The sequence below is a fragment of the Panthera onca genome, chromosome C1 (genome assembly GCF_046562875.1).
Source record: "Panthera onca isolate mPanOnc1 chromosome C1, mPanOnc1 haplotype 2, whole genome shotgun sequence".
Lineage (NCBI taxonomy): Eukaryota > Metazoa > Chordata > Mammalia > Carnivora > Felidae > Panthera > Panthera onca.
This window is the reverse complement of record NC_138346.1, coordinates 159,495,290-159,516,467: the sequence shown is the minus strand read 5'-3', so window position 1 is coordinate 159,516,467 and position 21,178 is coordinate 159,495,290. Positions and strand designations below refer to the sequence as shown.

The 21,178-nt window shown below is 38.0% G+C and overlaps 2 protein-coding genes across 3 annotated transcripts in view; one reads left to right on the top strand and one right to left on the bottom strand.

Annotated features, from left to right (window-relative positions):
* TNNI3K (TNNI3 interacting kinase) overlaps positions 1–21,178 on the top strand; it is a 296,246-nt gene that overhangs the window by 213,330 nt on the left and 61,738 nt on the right. The gene's annotated exons all lie outside the window — the stretch shown is intronic.
* Positions 1,908–16,677, bottom strand: LRRC53 (leucine rich repeat containing 53). Its single transcript, XM_060625421.3, has 4 exons — positions 16,561–16,677; positions 13,400–14,215; positions 7,646–8,161; positions 1,908–4,702 (listed from the first exon to the last, which is right to left on the bottom strand). Exons 1-4 carry the CDS (start codon positions 16,649–16,651, stop codon positions 2,403–2,405), a joined length of 3,723 nt encoding a protein of 1,240 aa, XP_060481404.3. The 5' UTR covers positions 16,652–16,677; the 3' UTR covers positions 1,908–2,402.

The following is a 21,178-nucleotide window of genomic DNA, read 5'->3' as shown; positions in this document are numbered from 1 at the left end:
TTGGAAAGCTTTGGAAACCAGAATAGGGAATTTGGATATGAAATTCCAGGCAATTATGTTTTTTTGTCTCTAAAGCAGTGCAGAGATATGACAAAAGCAATTTTTTTTTAGAAAATCCATCTGAATTTGGTATGAAAGTTTAACTTAAAAGAATTATATGTAGTCTAGTGAGACAGGCACTGAATTATCTTCTAGTGTGCATTGGGATAGCTGAGCATTGTTTCTTAACATGTAAGCTACCTATTACCTGCTCCAGTTTACCTGGGAATATTTGTTAAAATGAAGGTTCTGGGGCCCTATTCTAAATCTACTGAATCAAAATGTCTGGGATGGAGTCTAGGACTTGTCATTTTAGCAGGCACCTCAGGCGGTTTGTGCCCAGTAAAGGCAGAGAATTAGAGGGCTGAAACGGGAGCAAAAGACAGGGATGTCAGAGCTTCCAGCTGGGCTGCTAGCTGCATTAATCCAGTTGATTACAACACAAAGACTATAATGGTTACCATGGGGATTCAGGAACAAGGGTAAATTTGAGAACTACTTCAAAGGAAACAAAATATCCTAAGGAAGTGAAAGACTGGATTTAGGAAATGAAGAAGAGGAAAGAGCCCTGGAGAACTGTCAATGGCTGCCTTCTGAGAATCAGCTAGTGACCAGAGTACTGGTTCTTTAGGCCCTTAGGTGTCAGGGATATTGTTGACAATGAGAGAAGAACAAAGCCAACAGTTCTGCAGCAAGGTGAAGTTGCTTTAAAAAAAAAAGCATAGAAGAAGGAAAAAAAGAAAGATAGCTACCAAGAGATAAAAAAACAAAAACAAAAACAAAAACAACTAACCTGGTCTACAAAACTTAGGGAACTGTCAATTAGGAAAAAGTTATTGCTCAAGAAGTTGGCATAGCTGCTCTTCTCACCTTAAAGGCGCTTAACCAAATGAAGTAGGATCAGGGTAGGCAGACAGATGGCATAGGAGCTAAGCTCAAGCAGAGAGGCTGAACAGAAATAGAGGGGAGAGGAGTTGGAGTTAAAAGCAAGGAAATTTTAAACCCAGAGAGAAAACAGAAGAGAAGGAATAAGGTTAGGGACTTTCAAAATAAGAAAGTTACATCATTTGCTGGCAATTCTGAATAGGAGAAAAAATAGGAGATAGGTGGGTCATCTAAGAGTATTTACATTATTCTAGTAGTCCTTTAAGCTTAACCATTTGCCAAATATAGACATAAAGATAGTGATATATAAATATATTAAGAAATATATAAATATATAAAATATATAAAGATATAAAAATATAAAAATATATTATATATAGATAGGAGCAGAGAAAGTACAACCTTTTTCCCCCCCACTAGGAAATATAAAATAGGATAATATTTTATACCATGAAGGTATGCTTTGAATGTTTTACTGGGATATCAAAAATAAAATGGTTTCAGTATACCTCTATTTTTCCAATAACTCTGGCTTTGAATGAGAGAGGCTTATTCTACTATTACTTTTAAATCTAATATTTATAAGGACATTTAATTTCTGTGCACAAGGAGTACTCACACCAAAAAATTGTGACATGCTAAACTCAAGAGATCAAACCTTGAAAGCTTATACACTAATGGGTTATTTAGTTTTCAAAATCTTAATAATAATTGGCAATAAGGCTTGTTAAAATTCCTTTTGTTCAGGATCCATTGTGTTGATCTTGAAGCCCCATTTGTTCTTCTAAAATGATTGAAGCTGAGATCCCCACCTAGTGGATTTAGAGGATTTTACAGGTTTTACAGAACAAGCCTACTACCCCTGGAAATCCTTAATTTTTTTTCTCTTACTGAAATAACAGGTTTTAAAAACTCTACTTAAGATCTAGGATAATTGTCAACAGAACAGTTGCAAATGGTTGAAATATACCAATATGCATATCAGCTAGACTACAGTTAACAAACAAAACTCAATTTTTATTTTCATACCATAATTAGGAAAACAGATCAGGCACAAATATGAATACATAATCATCTGTGTAGAAAGCAATATTGTAATACCACTAATTGAGATGTGTACAGTAATTTCCATAAAATAAACATCAAGTGTAAACTGTTCAAGTACTTTTTTCTTATTTAATCTTTCATTTGCTTAAGGCTTTTTTTTTTTTTTTATGTTTGCTTTCTTTTCCAGGACTAGACAAAACTTTTCTTTCCCATTTTTCTGTTCCTTAGAGAAGCAAACTCAATGAATTGTGTCAAACATATCTTGTGGCTCCATCTTTGATTTTTGCATTATATTCAGTCGTACTTTTATTTCATTGATAACAATGAGGTACTGAGGATTTTTTCCTCCAAAATAATGCATTGGAAATGTATGCAAAGGCTAGGGGGTGTTTGTGTGTCCTTTTGAAGAAAGCTAAAGTAGAAAATGATTATTAGTTGAGTTCTGCCTCTAAAGGTGATGTATTAACATAATCAGCAGATGGTGGATACAGTGTAGGTTTTGAAGCAGAGTTTTCAGCTTCAGTTATTCTTCTAGGAATTAGAGGCACCTTAGTTTTTGTCTCAAAACTAACGTCTTTTAACTCTGATAAGAAGGAAAGCACCTCATGTGTCTCCACTCTTACTGTACCTTCTTCATGTGTATTGTTATCTTTATCTGGTTGAATAGTTTGAATGGCTCCCAAATCTTGCATATTAGTGTTAATTTCACTACAAGAAGGTCTATTTTCAGTTTCAGGGGAACACGTGATACTCAAATCCTTAGCCGTAATTGTAGCCTCAACAGAACTCGAATCATACAACATGTGTTTTTCACTTTTTCCATTTCCCCAAGTTTGCTGCATTTCTTTTCTGCTGCCTTTTAAGGTCATCTGTGAAGTCCTAACTAATGTACTAGAATTTGCCTCACTTTCATCGAGCATTTTCTTCTCTTCTTTTTCTAATATTTTTATCTGTAGTGCTTCAGTGCCATCATCTCTAGGTAATGCATTTGTGCTGTCAATTTCTTTTTTGCCACTATTGGTTAGATTCCAAACGGCTTGAGTACTGAGAGAAGTACTGATATCTTTGGGAGTCTCGGTTCTATTTTGGTAAGGAATAGAATTTGTCTTCATCATTGTTAGGTCACCCTTGGCTTGTGTCTCAGAGGGAATGAGAGAGGAATCATAAGTTTCTGTTTGAAAAAGTTTTTTTCCTACATCATTTCCCTCATCCGTAATACAACTTTCCACAATTTGATGTGATAGTTTCGGTTTTGTCATTAATGTTTTTTCTTCATTTCTAAGTTGTTTATGACTTGAGTGTTGCTCTACGTGTTTTAAAGTTTGATTTTGATCTAAAGTATGTTCCTTATAGGTGTCAGTCTTGTGGACACCTACAAGTTGTGTTTGATTCCCCAGGGACAAAGAAAGCTGATTTGGCTCAGTGGTCTTTGGTTTGTCCTGCTCCATGTGCTGGGTGGGCTCTGTTGCCTCTTGGTCAGTCGTCTCCCTGGTACTGCTGGGTGGTAAAACCTCACTTCCTGTACTTTTCCAGGTAGCTAGTAAGTACCCAGGAACATCCAATGCAAGCGGAGTTGCACCTTCCATTTGCTCAGTTGAGAACTGAGAGCTTGAATGCCTGTGTTCAGCTTTGATGGATGTGGGCTGAGGCAATGTTGACAGGCCGCTAGCAAGAATGAGGCCAGTAGGGTGACAGTTGACTTCTGTAGAGCTCTGGTTGACTAGAGGTAAGTCATTAGCACTGAGCAGAAGAGTCTTTTTAGTGTTTTTTTTGTAATGTGGGGTCTGCTTTGGAGCATGTTTGAGAGGCACACTCTTTGAAATGAGTCTAACATAGTTGTTACTCTCTTGCTGTTGGGAAAATTCTGCAGAGGACACAAGGTTTATACTGGCTTCTTTCTGAGAAGCTTTAGATAATTTATTCGGTGGTAACAATATGTGTTTCCATTTCCTTGGAAGTTCTGGCAAGGATTTTTCTGGATGGACTTTGACTTTTCTAAAAGGGTGTAAATTTAATTTTATCCTTGAAGTTTGTTTTTTAATTTTCCCTTTGAGGTCAGTTTGATTGGTTCTCTTCTTTTTCAGAATCTGTGGATCAGTAAGCCATTTTCCTCCCTTGTTTTCCTCCTGATGATTGACACATTTTTTAAGATTCAAGTTGGTCAGGTGGCTACTTTGACTTTTCTGCTGTTTCCAATGGGTTGATGTTTTGGATACTAAATCAGGATCACAGAAGCTAACCCTCTTTGGGGAATATGTTTTCTTGATTTTTGTTGACAACCTTGATAACTCCATGTTGTCCTCACTCATAAGGAATTTTTCTATTGCACTGTTAATTTGGAATTGCTCTTTCTTAGCCTTTGAATGTTCTTTACGATTTGGCTTCTTTTCTTTCACATAATCTTGAAATTGATCACAGGGTACATATTTACAGATAAGAGAATTTTTTGGCTGAAAATACCTAGGCCTGCTCTGTTTTAACAGTCCACAAGGATCATCATATTTTGATCTATGTTTTTGTAAGACCCTTTGTACACAATGTTCCTCAGGCTCACAAGGCTTGGATGATGAGCCTGTAATAAAATGTCTCTGCCTGTGAGGTTGTAAGCCATTGTCTTTTTTTTCTATTGGAGGCTGCCATGATTCATTTGTTAAATGCTTTTCAAGACTTTCTCTTGCCAAGGCTGAACCGGATGTTGCATATCTTCTACTAAATGTGTCACTGTTGATATCTGCTGAACAATAAATGCAGAAATTTAGCACTGAGCAGAGTTTTATTACCCCAACCAAACAGATGCTTAGAAACCTTATGAAAGGTGCAAAAATGATTCCTCTGATTATGGCAATTCTTGAATATTTCCTGATTTTTAACCAAACTCACAAAAGACTTTGGGTAGTTTAGTGTGTTTACAAGGCTACTCTTTATGGCCACATTTTAATCAGTTGCAATGCTGACCTAAAAGTTGCAGAATTAGAAATGAAAACATTCATAGTTGTATGTTTTTACATTAGTTGTTGGTTATGTCAGCTTTAAAAATGAATAATAGCTAAACTCTTTTCACATGGCCAGCATAATTTTTTTCTGCATTAATTTCCCAGTTGGAAGTAAATATTAGGGAGAACATGATACTGTATTGAGTAATGTTCAGATTTCAAAGATAGAATAACCTCAACAACAACAACAAAATAGTTATGATACTATTGGCTACAAAGCAGAGACCATATCTGCCTTATTTCCCATCACATAATATGGTATTAATTAAGGGGTGTCTGGGAGGCTCAGTTGGGTAAGCATCTGACTCTTCATTTTGGCTCAGCTCATGATCTCATGGTCCATGAGATTGAGCCTTGAGTCAGGCTCTGTGCTAACAGCAAGGAGCTTGGTTGGGATTCTGTCTCTCCCTCTCTCTCTGCCCCTCCCCCATGCACATGTGCACAGGTGTGCTCTTCCTCTCTCAAAAATAAACTTTTAAAAAATATATAGTATTAATTAAGTATTTGTTAAATGAATGAGTATTTTGGAATATGGCCTTATCTTTATTGCAGAAATCTCTGTGAGTTTTAAATTGTACATGTTAGCCTAATATTAATGATACATGTTAAATAATATTAATGACAAAAGTAATAGAAATATTTACCATTAATTAAGCATCTGCTAAGAGCCAGGCATTGTGCTAAGTATTATACCTTCATTATCCCATTTAATATTCACAGAAGATGTGATCCACTGGACAAGTTCTATCATCCTATCACTTTTAAGGTGAAGAAATAAGCCTAAAGAGGTGAAACATTTCCCCTCATCACATGTCCATTAATGATATGGGCAGAACTTGACCCAAGTCTGTCTGACACCAAACCCTATCCTCTTAACCCAATGCATATTAGACTTAAAATTACATCTTATAAGCGTACTGTCTCTTGTCTTCTGAAATTGTTTTACCAAGAGGAAGAAAGAAGTATTTCTGTTCAGCAATAGAAAGGAAGAGGTGAACTAAGCTTCACATTAGCATCTAACTTGAAGATCTGCCTTCAATTTTCTGCATGACCTTGGAGAAGCTATTTACTCAATGGGTATCAAGAGACAAGACTTAGATGAGAATTATATGTGGGTGTAAAATTATTCTAGGGAAAGAATTTTAGCCTTTATCAGATTCTAAGAGAGTTCTATGACTCAAAGATAAATATTAGGAACTTTTGTACTACATAGTCTCTAAAGTCTCCCTTACTCCTGAAATACTATGGTTCTGTGTCCCCAAGTTTGAAGACATAATCAGAGTGACATCACCTCTTACTGACTTCTTTTGTGGTCTTGGTTGTTTTTTCCTCAAATACCTGTCTTCTCTATCTCCATCTGCCTGGTAGGTAGCAGAATTTCAAGTCTTTCTTAAAAGTAAATATATTGATTTGACAAACAAATGTGTTCTCTGTGTGAAACAAGGGACTGGGTTTTAAATGGTTAAGAGACAGCATTCCCTTCAGTATAAGAGTTTCCCATAGAAAAGTTAAGGCATTGGACAAAGCTAACCATCTGTCTAAGGTGTGACTCTGTTGAAAGGGTAAGTACTTACTTCTTTATAAAATAAAGCCAATCTGATCTGGTTTCTATGGCAGATGTTTTGTTGTTGGGGTTTTGTTTTTGTTTTTGTTTTTTTGCTTTTTTTCCCCCCTTAGCTATTCCTCTCTTGAATCAAATAATCAGTCCCCAGAAACTAGTAAGAACTGGAGTCTGGGGAATACAATGGAATAAATTCACATCCTGCCTTATGCCACATCTGAGACAGCATACGGGTTCATTCTTTTCCAATTGTCCCCAAATCCATCCTTAGGGCCATATCCTCATGGTGCGAATTTCTTGGTGCAGCACCTCTGCCATTCATATTTGAGAGAAAGCCCTGCTTGTTGTAAACCAATTCACATAAATGACAGGAACCTCTTTACAGAGAAACTGTCAAAGTTTTCACTGCTGATCCTGAAAGCATTACCTTACTATTCAGGAAGGAAAAGGAAGACATTTAATTCATTGCCTCCACCTAAATATTGACATTGCCCATGTACGGTGGGTAGATGTCATGGCCAGATTCACTTGGCTCCCAACATGGGACGATGAATTAAGTCCTGACTTTCCCTGGACTGGGAAGTTATCATCCCTGACAGCTCAGCAAGCAAAGTGTGTGTCTTGACATCATTCCTGAAATGAATCACTAGCATTAGAAGTCTCATTCTTCTAACATGTCATGCTCTGAGAAGGTTGCTTACTGCAGAATTGGCATTAGAGCTCGAAGGATGTTGGAATAGAAGCCAATACTCAGCCTCTCATAAATCTTAACAGTATATTGCTATTTAAAAGGCTTCTTTTCTTAAAAAAAAAATAAACAAAACAAAAATAAAAACCAAAGCACTGTTAGGCATTGGATCAGAAAATTCACTTTCAAAAAGGCACAATATATACTTACTCTCTGCTCCTGGCCGGGGGGCGGGGGGGGGAGTCCTCATCTACACGTCACCCCCAATCCACACCCACACCACACCCAGGGGGGTCCAGTATGTTTAGAAGAAGGATAGACTGGTGCTACACAATGATTTTTGTGGCATTCTGCTATTGAGAAAATTAAAGGAGATTACCTCTTTCAGAGAAATTTAAACAGAGTGGGATTTTCTAAAACAAGACAACTCACCTATTGTTCTTGTTACATGCTGTGGCAGACTTTGAGGTTGGACTTCCCCCAACTCATGATTCCTTAGCTTTTTAACTCTCTTTGGACAGTATCTTGTAAGTAAGCTGGCTTCATTAAAAGCTGCCACATTCCCAGGAGGCTGTGAACATCCTGACTGCAGCAATCTGCCACCAAAGCAGAAGAAAGTGCTGTCTGCCCCATGGTCTTTCCCTTTCAGGTTTCTAAATGATCCGTCAAGGGCTGTGGACTCAGAGGCCAGTGCTGCTTGATGGCTGTTTTCCTGTAAAAGCGGCATTTCCTTTCTGGACCCCACAATGGACATGACCTTTATATCGTTTTCCTGAGTTAAGTGGCAGTTACAGTATCCCTTAGTGTGGTAATTTCTTGCCTCATGAGCACACAGGGATTCATCGAAGGTTCTGCAACAAAGGTTTTCTGATGTGTGTTCATTTGCTTTGCCTTGTTGGAGTTTCCAGTTAAATACAACTAAACCTAGGCAAGTGAGACCAACAGCTCCTGTGACAAATAGAGAGACCATTAAAAGATAACATCATAGGAAGAAACGTATAAATCACCAAATGTGAAATCCACAAATATCAAGGTTAATGGTTTAAAGGGCATCAGAATAGGTGGGCAGTCTATCACCATGTAGAAAAATATCAGTCCAGACAGAGGCTGTTTATTCAACATTGTTCTGTTTGTTAATTTGGATCTTTCTTTGTCTCTATTAAAAATTTTAAGAAAAAAGTGTCATCTGGGATATCTTTGGTAGAAAAAAAAGGGTTTTTTTCATGGACTGAGATTCATCCAAGATAAAATAATTCTTGCATTAAGGTTCTTTTTCTGCCTATAGGAAACCAAATTTTCTATTTCTTAATCCCATAGTGAATAAAAATAGACTATATTTAGTGCGTACCTGGAAATTCCCATAGAACATAACCTCCTCCTATTGCCATATTTTCATCAGCCCTAAAGATTCACCCACACCTCTGTAAAAGTCATTGGCTTCCTATTAGCATAAAGACCAAACTCTTGGCATCCAAGATTCCCTGCAGTCTGGCCATAACCTCCCTCCCTTGCCTACTTTTTCATTTTTCATTATTAAAACACTGTGTTTCAAACTCTTCATTAGTCTTAAAGTACTTCTGAGCCTTTGTGCACACCCTTAGTGATGCCTGCAATACTTTCTCCTATCTCTGCTTATTTGAAATTTATTTATCTTTTAAAAACTAAATCAATACCTCAAAATTTCTTGATACGTTTGCTGTTTTTTCCATCTTGTAAAGCTCATTCCCTTCTATGAACTCCCACAATAAAATGACTGACATCTAATCTCAGACTGTCTGGTACTGTTCTTTCATGTTCTTTGTATGTGTAGCTTATTCTCTGAATAAGTTTATTCTCTAAATAATATAGTTTATTCTCTGAATAAAATTACAAAGGGCAGTGTTTCTCAAACTCCCATGCAGAGTCTAACCTGTTTAGACATCCCTGTTTCCCATCTTGACAAACATCATGCTCAACCACCTAGATGTTCAAACCAAAGTCTCTGAGTTATACCCAACTCCCTCTCTGTCACAGTGATTTCCTTTTTTCCTCAGAGCTTATAACAGTATAAAATTATTGCGTTCACTTGCTTGCTTGTTCACTGTCTGTCTCTCCCCCACCCCCCCACCCCCCCACCCCCCGCCCTGCACCGCTAGAATTAAGCACTATGAGGAAATGGACCTTTTCAGTCTTGTTCACTCTGTATCTCCAGTACCCTTAACTCTAGCACAGGCACTCCAGAAATGTTTATTGAATATTCTTAAATAAACAGAAGGGATTCTGTTTATGAGTTCTAATAATGAAATGCACTGAGTGGTCTAATGTTACAAATGGTGATTGGGAAGACATGGCATCGCTATCAACTGAGCTAGGAGCTCTGTCTTCTAAGTCTAGCTCTGACCATAAATTGCCGTGTGACCTCAGGCAAGTCATTTCCCCTAGAGAACACAGTTTCCTGACACTGGAAATGAGAACAGTGAAAGAGATGATGTCAGCATTTTAGACTTTTCAATTGACTGCACCATGCCTGGTTCCCTCCACTGCAGGCAACTTTAATGAAAACATGATGTTATTTTTTGAACTTGAAAGAAAAGGGAAAGTGTCAGGCATGGTCGCTTCCTTGTTCTGTTAAGGATGAAGATTCCAAAGAGAACAGCAGCCGCTGATACAAACCTTCAACCTTTGGGTAGTTTACTAGATCTTGAAGTCTTATAAGCCCCATTTTAATTTAGTTGACAACAGTATATTCTTAGTGCTGTCACAGTTTGAAATAATTGAATATCTATTGAAGACTCAACATTTTTTTAAAAGTAGTAGCAAAATGTAGACCAGAATGTTTTTATTGCCAGATCCTAGAGCTAGGGTTATTCCAAACAACGGTTTCAGCTTTAAAATATTAAAAACATATGAAAATACGAAAATTTTGGAAACACTCCGTATCTCTTACATGGGGTAAGAAAACTCAGGATTCAAAGCTTTGTTCTGACACTTCCCTTGGGCAAGTTTTCTTTAAAAAGAAAGAAAGAAAGAAAGAAAGAAAGAAAGAAAGAAAGAAAGAAAGAAAGAAAGAAAGAAAGAAGAAAGAGGGCATTTATTTATTTATTTTGAGAAAGACAGAAAGAGCAAAAGGGGCAGAGAGAGAGGGATACAGACAGAATCCCAAGCAGGCTTCATGCTGTCAGCACAGAGCCCGATGCAGGGCTGGAACTCATGAGCCATGAGATCATGACCTGAGGGGAAACTAAGAGTCAGATGCTAAACCAATTGAGCCATCCAGGCACCCTCCCTTGGGCAAGTTTTCTAACCTCTCTGAGCCTTATTTTTCCACCTCTGTCAAACAGGGATGATTACTACCACTCAGAAATTAAGTGAGGTAATATATGTGACATATTTAATGCAGTGCTTTGATTAAAGTAAGGTTCAGTGAATTATCATCACGATTCATGGTTATGATTGTTGCTTCTATTGTTTAGGTTTGATATTGCCCTATTAGGTCCTAGAACACTTAATGTTTGGGGGAGGGGAGAAGGATTAAAAAGTCCAAAAAGTAAAATCATTAAGAGAATACTTTGTATGGCTGGTGCAGTTACTAAACCAAATAATAAAGGAAATAAAGACCTAAAATTTTTTAAACACATGCATCAGCCATTGAAATGAGAGTAGGCATAATCTGATTATAGGGTAAATTTCTCCTCTAATTGTGTCTAAATGGCAAGGAACCACTCACTCTCCTGCTGTTGATGCTAGAAGTATGTCTGTATCACATTACCACTCAGGTATGGTCACTTTCTATTAGTGCAGGGAGCAGAAAGCAGCAAATGAAGCTTGTAGGCAGGCTGAACGTGCTATTAAGGAGATGGTTGAATTTTCATTGCCATGGGCATTGTTGCTATTTTTAAGAGGTTGTTCTAACAATCTTTCTGAGTTGGAAAAACAACAATAAAAACAAAAAACAAATTTAGTAAGTTCTCATTGGAAATGTTAGAGCTTCATGAAATCTTTCTCTTTTCACCCACCAATTCAGAGTAGGAAGTGTTAAGATGTTAGCGTTTGATGCCAAATAATCACTTAATAGTTTTAAATTCACTGAATATGATTATATTCCCTGGAATTGTAATGATTTACTGTAGCCAAAGAAGGAAAGGGAAATCAGAGGTCAAATTATAGTTCTAAGTCTTTTACCCCACAATCTACAGGTATAGATTATTGACTACACTTTTACTTCAAAAGGAGTAGAGTCTTAATAGAATAAATTGTACAAAATCAGAGTTTTTTAAAAGACAAACACCTTCTCAAAACAGCATCTGTAACAATTACTCAGTGAAAGATGCATTATGATACTTTCACACTTCAAAACTTAACATGTGTGTATTCATAACTATAAGAATTTACCCATGCTTCCTATTATAAGCTTCCTATTATTTTAACCAACCTTTGAATCTTCCAGAATTTATATCCATCTCTACACTAACATAAGTTGTTAGTAAAATCTTTTCCGAAAATAGATATAAAAATACCTAGAAGATACTGAAAATCTCTATTGTAATATTTCCAAAATGATGCCCTTCAAAACACTAATGTAATGAAATCCTCTGTGAAAAAAGAGTTAATGGTTAAATGAATTTGAGAAGTGCTCCACATTGTATGAACTTTGGGGTTCATAATGCTTATTAGAAAATGAAAGGCAATGAGGAAAATACTGCAGTAAAGAAGCCCGTTTCACTTTGTTTAGTCCAGCATTACCCAAATCTATTTGAGCCCCACAACATTTTGCATCTGTGTATGTTCTTATCGAAATATGTATTAATTATTCCCTAGAACTAGTCTTTGAACTCTAGCATTCTCAGACATTTAGGGTAAAACTCCCTGCCCTATTACTTTTGTCTTTTATGGTAAATTATTTCTTAACACTTATAATTACTGACATGGTTACACAGTTTTTAAAACAATTTATCTTTCTGAGAGGATTAAATTCACTTCCAAGTGAGTTTGATTATTGCCGATGGTAGTTCATTGTTTAGACCTGACTCTGGTTTCCATCTATTCTGATTAAAAGTGTAACTCTCAGGAGGAGTTGAAAATATGATGTTCAGATTTCACTGGAAACCTACTATAGAATAATTATATATAGCACATATTCAAAACCTTCATTTCAGCCCTGGATGTCATTTGCCCAGCCTCTGGTCTTCTAGCTTTGAGGCACCACCTCCCACCCCACCCCACCCTACCCACCACTCCTCGCCATGGTTACCTACAAGTGCTAAGGATTTCACCACGAACTACAAGCATAGGGGGAAAATACACATTCCAGGTAGATGATTCAAGAAATCTCATGTGTATTTGGTCTTTGACTAATGACACTAAGTGCCACTTTATATCATTCATCCAGTGAGAGGTAACAATAGCTGATGCATAGTTAAAGAAATGCTTAAACTACCACAGCAAAATAATAGAGTTGAAAATTATCTTCTGCTTAGTCAATCTGGGGAGGTATGCGCCAAGTTTAGGAATGAGTTAGACAAACAGAAATCTTGTAAGAATTCAGAACCCCCAAATAGGAGGAAATCAAGGCAGAGAGAGGCTAAATAACATGCCCAAGGTCACATAGCAAGTAAGAGGGGAGCCAGGATTCAATCTTGGGCAATCTAATTGCAGAGCTCGTGTACTTAATCATTGTGCTGTACAACCATTATAGAGCAGGATTGCATGTGATTGTCCTAATAGCACATCCTCGTGCACGTGGTTAAGCCCACCAATTCTTACTATCCCATGGGGAGACATACACATGTATGTGAGTGCCTTGAGGAAAGAGACCACGTCTCATCACTTTTTAATCCCCATTTCTAGCATTTTAATGAATGTACCAGTAGTTCATGGCAGATGGATGATGGATGAAATATAGATACTATTCCCACACTAGACAAGATAACTGAAGTCTAAATAGCAAGGTAATAGACTCAGGATTACAGGGGTAGTTATACCAAGACTGGAGCCCTTGAATTCTGGTCCAAGCCCCTTTCTTCTGTTAGCTTCTCTGCAACAGGAAATTCTAACAACCTGTGCCAAGTAAATCACTATCCTCCCACATTCAGTGACAACCTCTCCCTTCCAAAGCCCTGGAAAATTTCCCCAATTGCCTGGGATTGGCATCATTTAGTGTATTTTAAGAATGTGGAGAAGAGTTGGACACATTTCTCCGTGGCATACCTGCAAAGCCAAGGACAGTCAGCAGGGCCACATCCTGCCCTGGGAGGAGGGAACTTCTGTCCTTTAGAACCAGAGTCAAGTTGGGAACCTTGGAATCACAGTTGGTCTCAGACAGCTTTAGCACACTCTTTGCAATGACCACTGCTGTGTCAGACGGCTGACAATTTAGGTCCTTGGCATTCCTGAGCATGCGAGCAGAAGACTTAACGTAGTTTCTTAAAAACCGGGCAAGAGGGTAGAGATCACAAGAGCAGCTCCACTGGTTCTTATCTAAACTCAGAAGGATCAACTGCTTCAGTGGAGTGAAAACATCTGGCATGTGGGCCAACCTATTTCGAGAAAGGTCCACTTCCTGTAGTTGAGGCAAGGGCTGGAAGGCATCTTTCCCAATGTAAGAAATAAAATTGTTAGATAAATCCAGATGCCTGAGACTGTGGAGCTTTGTGCCTCCAAAAGAACTGTCTGTCAGATTAGTGATCTGATTCCCATCCAGTTGGAGCCGGGTCAGGCCCTTGGTGTTTCTGAACCAGGACCCTTGCAGGGTGCGGAGAGCGTTATTGCTAAGCACCAGAACCTGCAGACTGAGAAGCCTGCTGAAGGTGTGATCAGTAAGCGAAGAGCTGGATATGCGGTTGTGCTCCAGCAACAATGTCCGCAACTTTGAGAGGCCATGCAGGGCATCTTCCCGAACATCCTCGATGCCATTTCTGCTCAAGGAGAGCAAGGCAAGATTAAACAAGAGGGACAAGTTTGTGCTGTCTATAGTGGAGAGGTATCCATCAGTGATGATTAAAACCCTCGTGGTCACAGGGGCTGCTGTGGGGAAGAAAAGCACACACCAGAAACAAGGCACACACAAGTGAGAGGAGAGTACGGTGGAGAGCCGAGACAATCGATGCCCTCTGAGCAATCTTATCACCTGGGTAAGAACAATAAACAAAATGAAAATAATTCTCTGATTTCTCAGTTTAAAAGGAAGCTGTCTCTTTATCAGAATGATGGATTTTTATATTCTTTGTTTCTATGACATGTTTATTTGAGAAACATAAACCCATCTGTTCCTTTCCATGTTGAAGTTAATTCACTGTTTAGAATTATCACCACTGATTTTTTTTGAAGGTGGCTTTATAGGCTTCTCCTCTGTGAGGCTGTGCAGTGACCTGCTCCAGCCCTGTTGGCCCCAAGCAGATTCCCCCAAGAGCCAAGCCTGGGTCTGAGCTTCCTAACCCATTTCCCACCATCAGTGTATATTGATGCTGTGAAAGCAGTCACCTTTTCTTTCAAACTTAAAGGTATAGGTTGGATGGGAGGAGTGAAAAGGAGGGTTGGTTTCTGCTTTTTAGCTCCAGGTTAAAAGTTGGCAACTTGGTAAGGATCCATATTCTCTCCGGATGACCTGAGGATCTGTCAGTGGGGTTCTCATTATAGTCTGGGCCATCTTGGCCTCCTCCCTAATATCTGTTCCCTCCAATGAAGTATATCATGTGATGGCAGGTGGTACTCAGGGCTTCCGACTGTTAAATCCCTTCACCATAATCACCTCAGAGCCATCACTGCTCTGTCATTAGAAATCAAAGCATTTTAACTCAATAAAGATGTATTATAATCAGGAGTTATTGTAACACATCTTTATCATGCTAAAATTGTTTTGACTGCAAATGACAGTGTCATAAAGATGGAAGAGACCACTGTCCCTGGGAGGTCTACAGGTGATATTTGAACAATCAACCATGGGGGTAGCAAATCACAATTCCCTTATGGAATTCAGACTTGCATTGCTGAAACAAAGAGATAAAAAAATGTAAAAAAAAAAAAAACAAAGAATTTTCACAGTGCCTTCTCTTGGAAGAATTGTTCCCATCTCTACAGCACCAGCAAGCTTAAGTCATGGTGTTTTTTTTTTTTTCCTTTATAGTATTATCACTGATTATTTGAATTCTATTAATTCTGGCCAGTTTAGCATTTTGTTTCTCTCAATATTGTTTTTGATATGGGTTGAGGGAGTTTCATTTTTATGGATCCCCAGTTCTCTAGGGATTTATCGAGTCTGAGGGAGCAGGCTATTGATTCTGTCAATTACTTCTTGTCTAGGACTAGACAGACGCTCCACCCACAGGTCATCCATTTACTCCTCTGTGTTTATGAAATTTAACTTCACAAATGTGACGTACTGTAAATGAGAAGGAAGATAGAGAGGTGCGACAAGGTAGATGAGGAATATTTCTTTCTTACCGACATCAGCTATCTCCGATGGGGGGCTGGGGCGGGGGGAAGGAGTGAAGTCAGGAAATCTATTTGAGAGGGTAGGATTTTAGTGTTTAAGTGTTTTTGATACTAATTGGAAGCCGTGTACAACAAACTACCCTTGAAACTGTCTCTCTCCTGTCAAGGATGACAATAACTTCTATCTCTTAATTCTCATAGAGTCATAGGATTTTCAAAATGAAAAAAAAAAATCAGCTTCATTCGCTCCATCTTAACTCGGACTTGTTTCTGAAATTTTTCCATTGGAAGAACTTATAGCTTGTTTATCTCATCTTGGATATCGGAATGTAAATCACATTCTCCTCAAATTTGTTAATAAGGTGTCTTATTAAATTGTTGACTTAAGCAAGCAATATGTAATGAATACAGGCAGTGTATCTTGTTAGCATTTCTACAGCTCATTTACCACCAATAAAAAAAGACTAGACTTTCAAAATTAGATGCACTTTGATAATAATCTGTTTTGCTGGTACATCACTTAATCTTACTAATGTTGAGCAATTGTAGTTCAGGTTTCTGATTCATTGATATTTTTTTCCAGCCAGTGGTAGGGTTCACATATGCACAAAGTGTGGACAAAAATATAATTAAAGTGGCTTGCTTTTTTTTTTCTTTTCTTAGAAAAAATATGTAGCTGCATGAAATGGTAGTATTCTTTTGTAATAGCAGAATATTTCAGTTGCCTCTGCAGGTCTTAACATAGCTTTGGTTGAGACCACCAGGAATAGGAAAAATAAAATAATAGTATCAGTCTTCAGTCACTGTGAAAAGCTTGCTCTTTAAAAATTTACCTCTTTCAGGCTGAGCCCAGAGAGCACTCAGTGTAATGAAAGCCATGGCAACGGATTTGCCAGATACATTTAACACTTTCTTTTAAGAGTTATTGGTTTTATTACCTACTATATAGGTGAGCTGGTGACAGAGGGTCACATCTTTGGCGCACACCACACATGACGCAGGGCAGGCCGCCACCACCTGCAGCATCATGGCGAAGAGTATGAGCCATCCACCTGAAAGGAGAGAGCAGGCACATCATGATGTTGGTATTTATTATCCGTGCTTTCAGTATAGTCAGCTCAGGAGCCATTTGGGTGATTTTTGCTATTTAATGAGCACCTTGGGTTCTCACAAGATGCCAGATAAATAGCTAGAATTCTTAATTTGTGTATAATTTAAACCAAACTTTTAAAGCATTTGGCCATAAATTTAGAGACCTCATATCCACGGCACACACATTAGTACAGATTACTTAAGAATTAAATTACTTTGTAATTTTTTTTTTTTGCTCATACATTATCTTATTTAATTCTTTTAGCTCTGCAACTCAATTTGAGGCCGAAAAACTGAAGTTCGGAATGGTTAATCAACTATCTAAAGTCGCATAGCCCTTCAGTATTTAACCTCACCATCTTTTAACTCTCTGTTAAGTGTTCTTTCTAGTGTGCAGAAGTTAATCTCAGGCATTGAATCTTACATAAGTACAAGCAAATTATTCTGTACAGATTTAGATGCCATACTTAGAAAGGGAGTCTGGAGGAGCATTAAGATCACAAGCTCTACCTAGCTTTGAATTCAGTTCTGCTCTTTACTGATGATAGTATCTTAGGTAAATTACTTCTTTTTTCTTTTATGCCTTTTCATGTTTGAAATAGAAATAATAACAAATGTTTACATTATAGAGTATATTGTAAAAATTCAATAGAATGCCCTATTTAATAAATGTCAAATTCTACCATTATTTTTATGCTCTTTCAGCCCTCCAATGAAATGTTAACATAATTTGGATATAATATTCCCCAAAGCCTATTTATTTATAATGTATTCTCTCACTGATTTGGGGAGGGGGAGAATATGAAACACATTTTATAATAAAAACTCTCTATATGATAACATAGTTTGTGAATTAAATAAAATGTAAATAAAACATAAAATCATTAATTCTGTCATTCGTTCAACAATATATATTGAATGCCTTCTGTAGTCTGGACACTGCTAACATCAGTGGGAATAATGTAGTGACAACAGTAAATCCCTGCCCTCATGGGGCAGACATCCCATAAGAGATATAAATGACAAATAAAGAAATATGAAAATGGGTATTAAGTCATCTGGTAATAAGAGCTATGAAATAAATCAAGCGAAAAAGGGAGCAGATAGCACTGGCTTGGGGGTTCTAAATATGGTGAACAAGGGAAAACTCTGATAAAGTAGCGTTTGAACAAAGACCTGGAGGAGGTGAAGGCACTGGTCAGTTCTGGTAGAGAGAATAGAGAGAATACTGAAAGCAAAAATCCATGGGAGCCTGGTGTGCTTGGCCTGAGGAGGTCAGCGTGACCAAGTACACAGTAGGAAGGGAAGGTCAGGCAGTCTAAGGGCAGGCTATGTGTGCCTTACAGATGAATGTAAGGGTTTAGGTTTTTATCCAGATCAGATGAGTGTAATTGGAGTCTTTTATGAGTGATATTACTTGATCCGTAGTACATTTTTAAATGATTATTTTGGCTACTGTGTTGGTTACTCTAGCTTTGTAATATAGTTTGAAATCAGGCAGCATGAGGCCTCCAGCTTTGTCCTTTTTCAAGATTGTGTTGGCTATTTGGAGTGTTTTGTGGTTTCATACAAATTTTAGGATCATTGGGGCGCCTGGGTGGCTCAGTCGGTTGAGCGTCCGACTTCAGCTCAGGTCACGATCTCGCGGTCCATGAGTTCGAGCCCCGCGTCGGGCTCTGGGCTGATGGCTCAGAGCCTGGAGCCTGCTTCCGATTCTGTGTCTCCCTCTCTCTCTGCCCCTGCCCCGTTCATGCTCTCTCTGTCTCAAAAATAAATAAAACATTAAAAAAAATTAAAACAAAAAACAAATTTTAGGATCATTTGTTCCATTTTCATGGAAATACGCCTTTGGAATTTTGGTAAGGATTGCACTGAATCCATAGATTGCTTTAGGTAGTATGGACATGTTAACAATATGAATTTGTCCAATCCATGAGCACAGAATATCTTTCCATTTATTTGTGTATTTTTCAATCTCTTTCATCAACATCTTATAGTTTTCAGTGTACAGATCTTTCACCTCCTTAGTCAAATTTATTCCTAAGGGTCTTATTCTTTTCAACGTAAGTAAAAATGGTTTTGTTTTCTTAATTTCGCTTTCTGACAGTCCATCACTAGTGTATAGAAATGTAACAGATTTTTGTACATTTGGTTTTGTATCTTGCAACTTCACTGGATTTTCTTATTAGTTCTAACAGTTTTTTGGTGGAGTTTCAAGGGTTTTCTGTCACACCATCTACATGTAATATCATGCCATCTACAAATAGTGACAGTTTTACTTCTTCCTTTCCAATTTGGATGCCTTTTATTTCTTTTTCTTGCCTAATTACTCTAGCTAGGACTCCCAATAAATACTAGGTTGAATAAAAGTGGCAAGAGTGGCATTCTTGTCTTATCCCTGATCTGAGAGGAAAAGCATTGAGTTTTTCACCATTGAGTATTATGTTAGCTGTAGGTTGGCTATCATGTTGGGAATACTTTTGATAGGCAAAGAACAAAAGCAGCAAAAGTAGTTACAAGGCAACTATACGACTACAAGAAAGAGATGATGATGGTTTAGATGAAAAATAGAGGTAGATTATGGATAATTTTTTATTATGATGCAATTTAATGTAACAAATTTGAGCTCAGACAAGCTATCCTGTGCAATGGAACATGTGAGGTAATCAGGAATAAATAAGGCATTGCTTATTCTCAAAGCACTTTCTAGTTAGTGACATAAACACATAAATATCTAGTTATAACACAAGGAAGAATGAAGTAAATCTAAACAAAGTTGCAAAATTAATGTTTGGAATCACTTGAACACTTAACAAAGGATGTATCTTGTGAGTTGGGCCTTGAAGAGGGCAGAGGATTTCTACAGGCAGAGAATAAGAGTTAGATAATTCTAGTCTGAGAAAATAGTAACAATGTCCTACATTAGGCAAAAGACCTAATGTCAGTTCATTTTTTTAAGCCTACCTGAGCTGCTTAGTCAACCCCATGCATATGTGGTCCAGAGGTCAGCCAGAGATTTAAACAGAGTTTATATGCAGATCCTGGGGCTCCCTTTCTCAGACTCTTTTCTTCCAGAATCTCCCCTCATTTTCTAGCAGGATTCTAGGATGGCCACCAAGATCCCTGCCCCCTGGTATACGTGCCAAGGATAATCCCCTCCCCTTAAATATGGGCAGAACTCATGAATATGATGAAATATTACTCCTATAATTATGTTTCTTCATATGGCAAAAGGAAAAGCATCCTAGGTAGGCCTGATCTAATCAGATGAGCCCTTTAAGAACAGAGACTGTTTCTCCAGTTGTCACAGAGGAAGAAGAGAAACATGTCCTTGCTGGCCAGGAAGAAAACAAATGGCCATGTTGTGAACGACTTAATAGGGACCATGTGGCAAGAAACTGTGCATTCTCCAGAATCTGAGTCATCCCTGAATTACTATTGGCAAGAAAACAGCGACCTGAGTCATACAACCACAAGGAAATGAATTCTTAAAAAAAAAAAAAAAAAAAAAAATTAACATGTATTTATTGAGACAGAGAGAGAAAAGCATGAGCAGGGGAGGGGCATAGAGAGAGCGAGACACAGAATCCAAAGCAGGCTCCAGGCTCTGAGCTGTCAGCGCAGAGTCTGACACGGGGCTCGTACTTGTGAACCATGAGATCATGACCTGAACTGAAGTCAGACGCCCAACCAACTGAGCCACCCAGGAGCCCCTGAAATTATTTCTTCAATAACCAGTGATCTTAGAAGAGGTCTTGAGCCTCAGATGAGAATCACAGTGCTAGCTGACACCTTGATTTTAGTCTGGTGAGACCCTGAGCAAAGGACCCAGTTATTTTGCACTCAACTCCTAACCCATGGAAACTGTACGATAATAAATGGGTATCATTTTAAACCACTAAATTTGTGATAACTTGTTATAAAACCATAGCTAAAAAACTTTGATTGCCCTGAATTTTATCTTCTGGTTTTTTAAGCAACCAAGCCTGCAGGTTTTCATAAGAATTTTAATTGTTCCCTAAGACGTAGATGAGGTCTGCCCTTAGGGTAGGTGTTGTAAAAAAATTTTTAAAGCGGAAGACTTACTACATGCCTTTCCTTTTTTCTAATTGACTCCCCTCCAGAATCTACCAGCTTTTGTTCCCTCTCTTCTGCCTTCAGGTAGCTGTCTTTTATATTTAGTCCAGAGTTTACAGCTGTCTGGGGGAGGGTCCATCTGCTATAATTGCTATCTGACCATTCAGTTTCTGGATACCCTTTGAAAGCAGAATGAATGTGATTTCCTGGTAGATTAGGAGCAAGAGTATGACAAAGAAAGAAATTAGAGATTAGTCTATGGTTTTTGGCCTCTGTAAGTGAAAGGATGGTGTTGCCATTTACTGAAGCAGGGAAGACTATAAATATAAGAAATTGCATATGTGAATTTAGCCTAGGGAGTGTACTGGGCTAGATATAGATATTTGG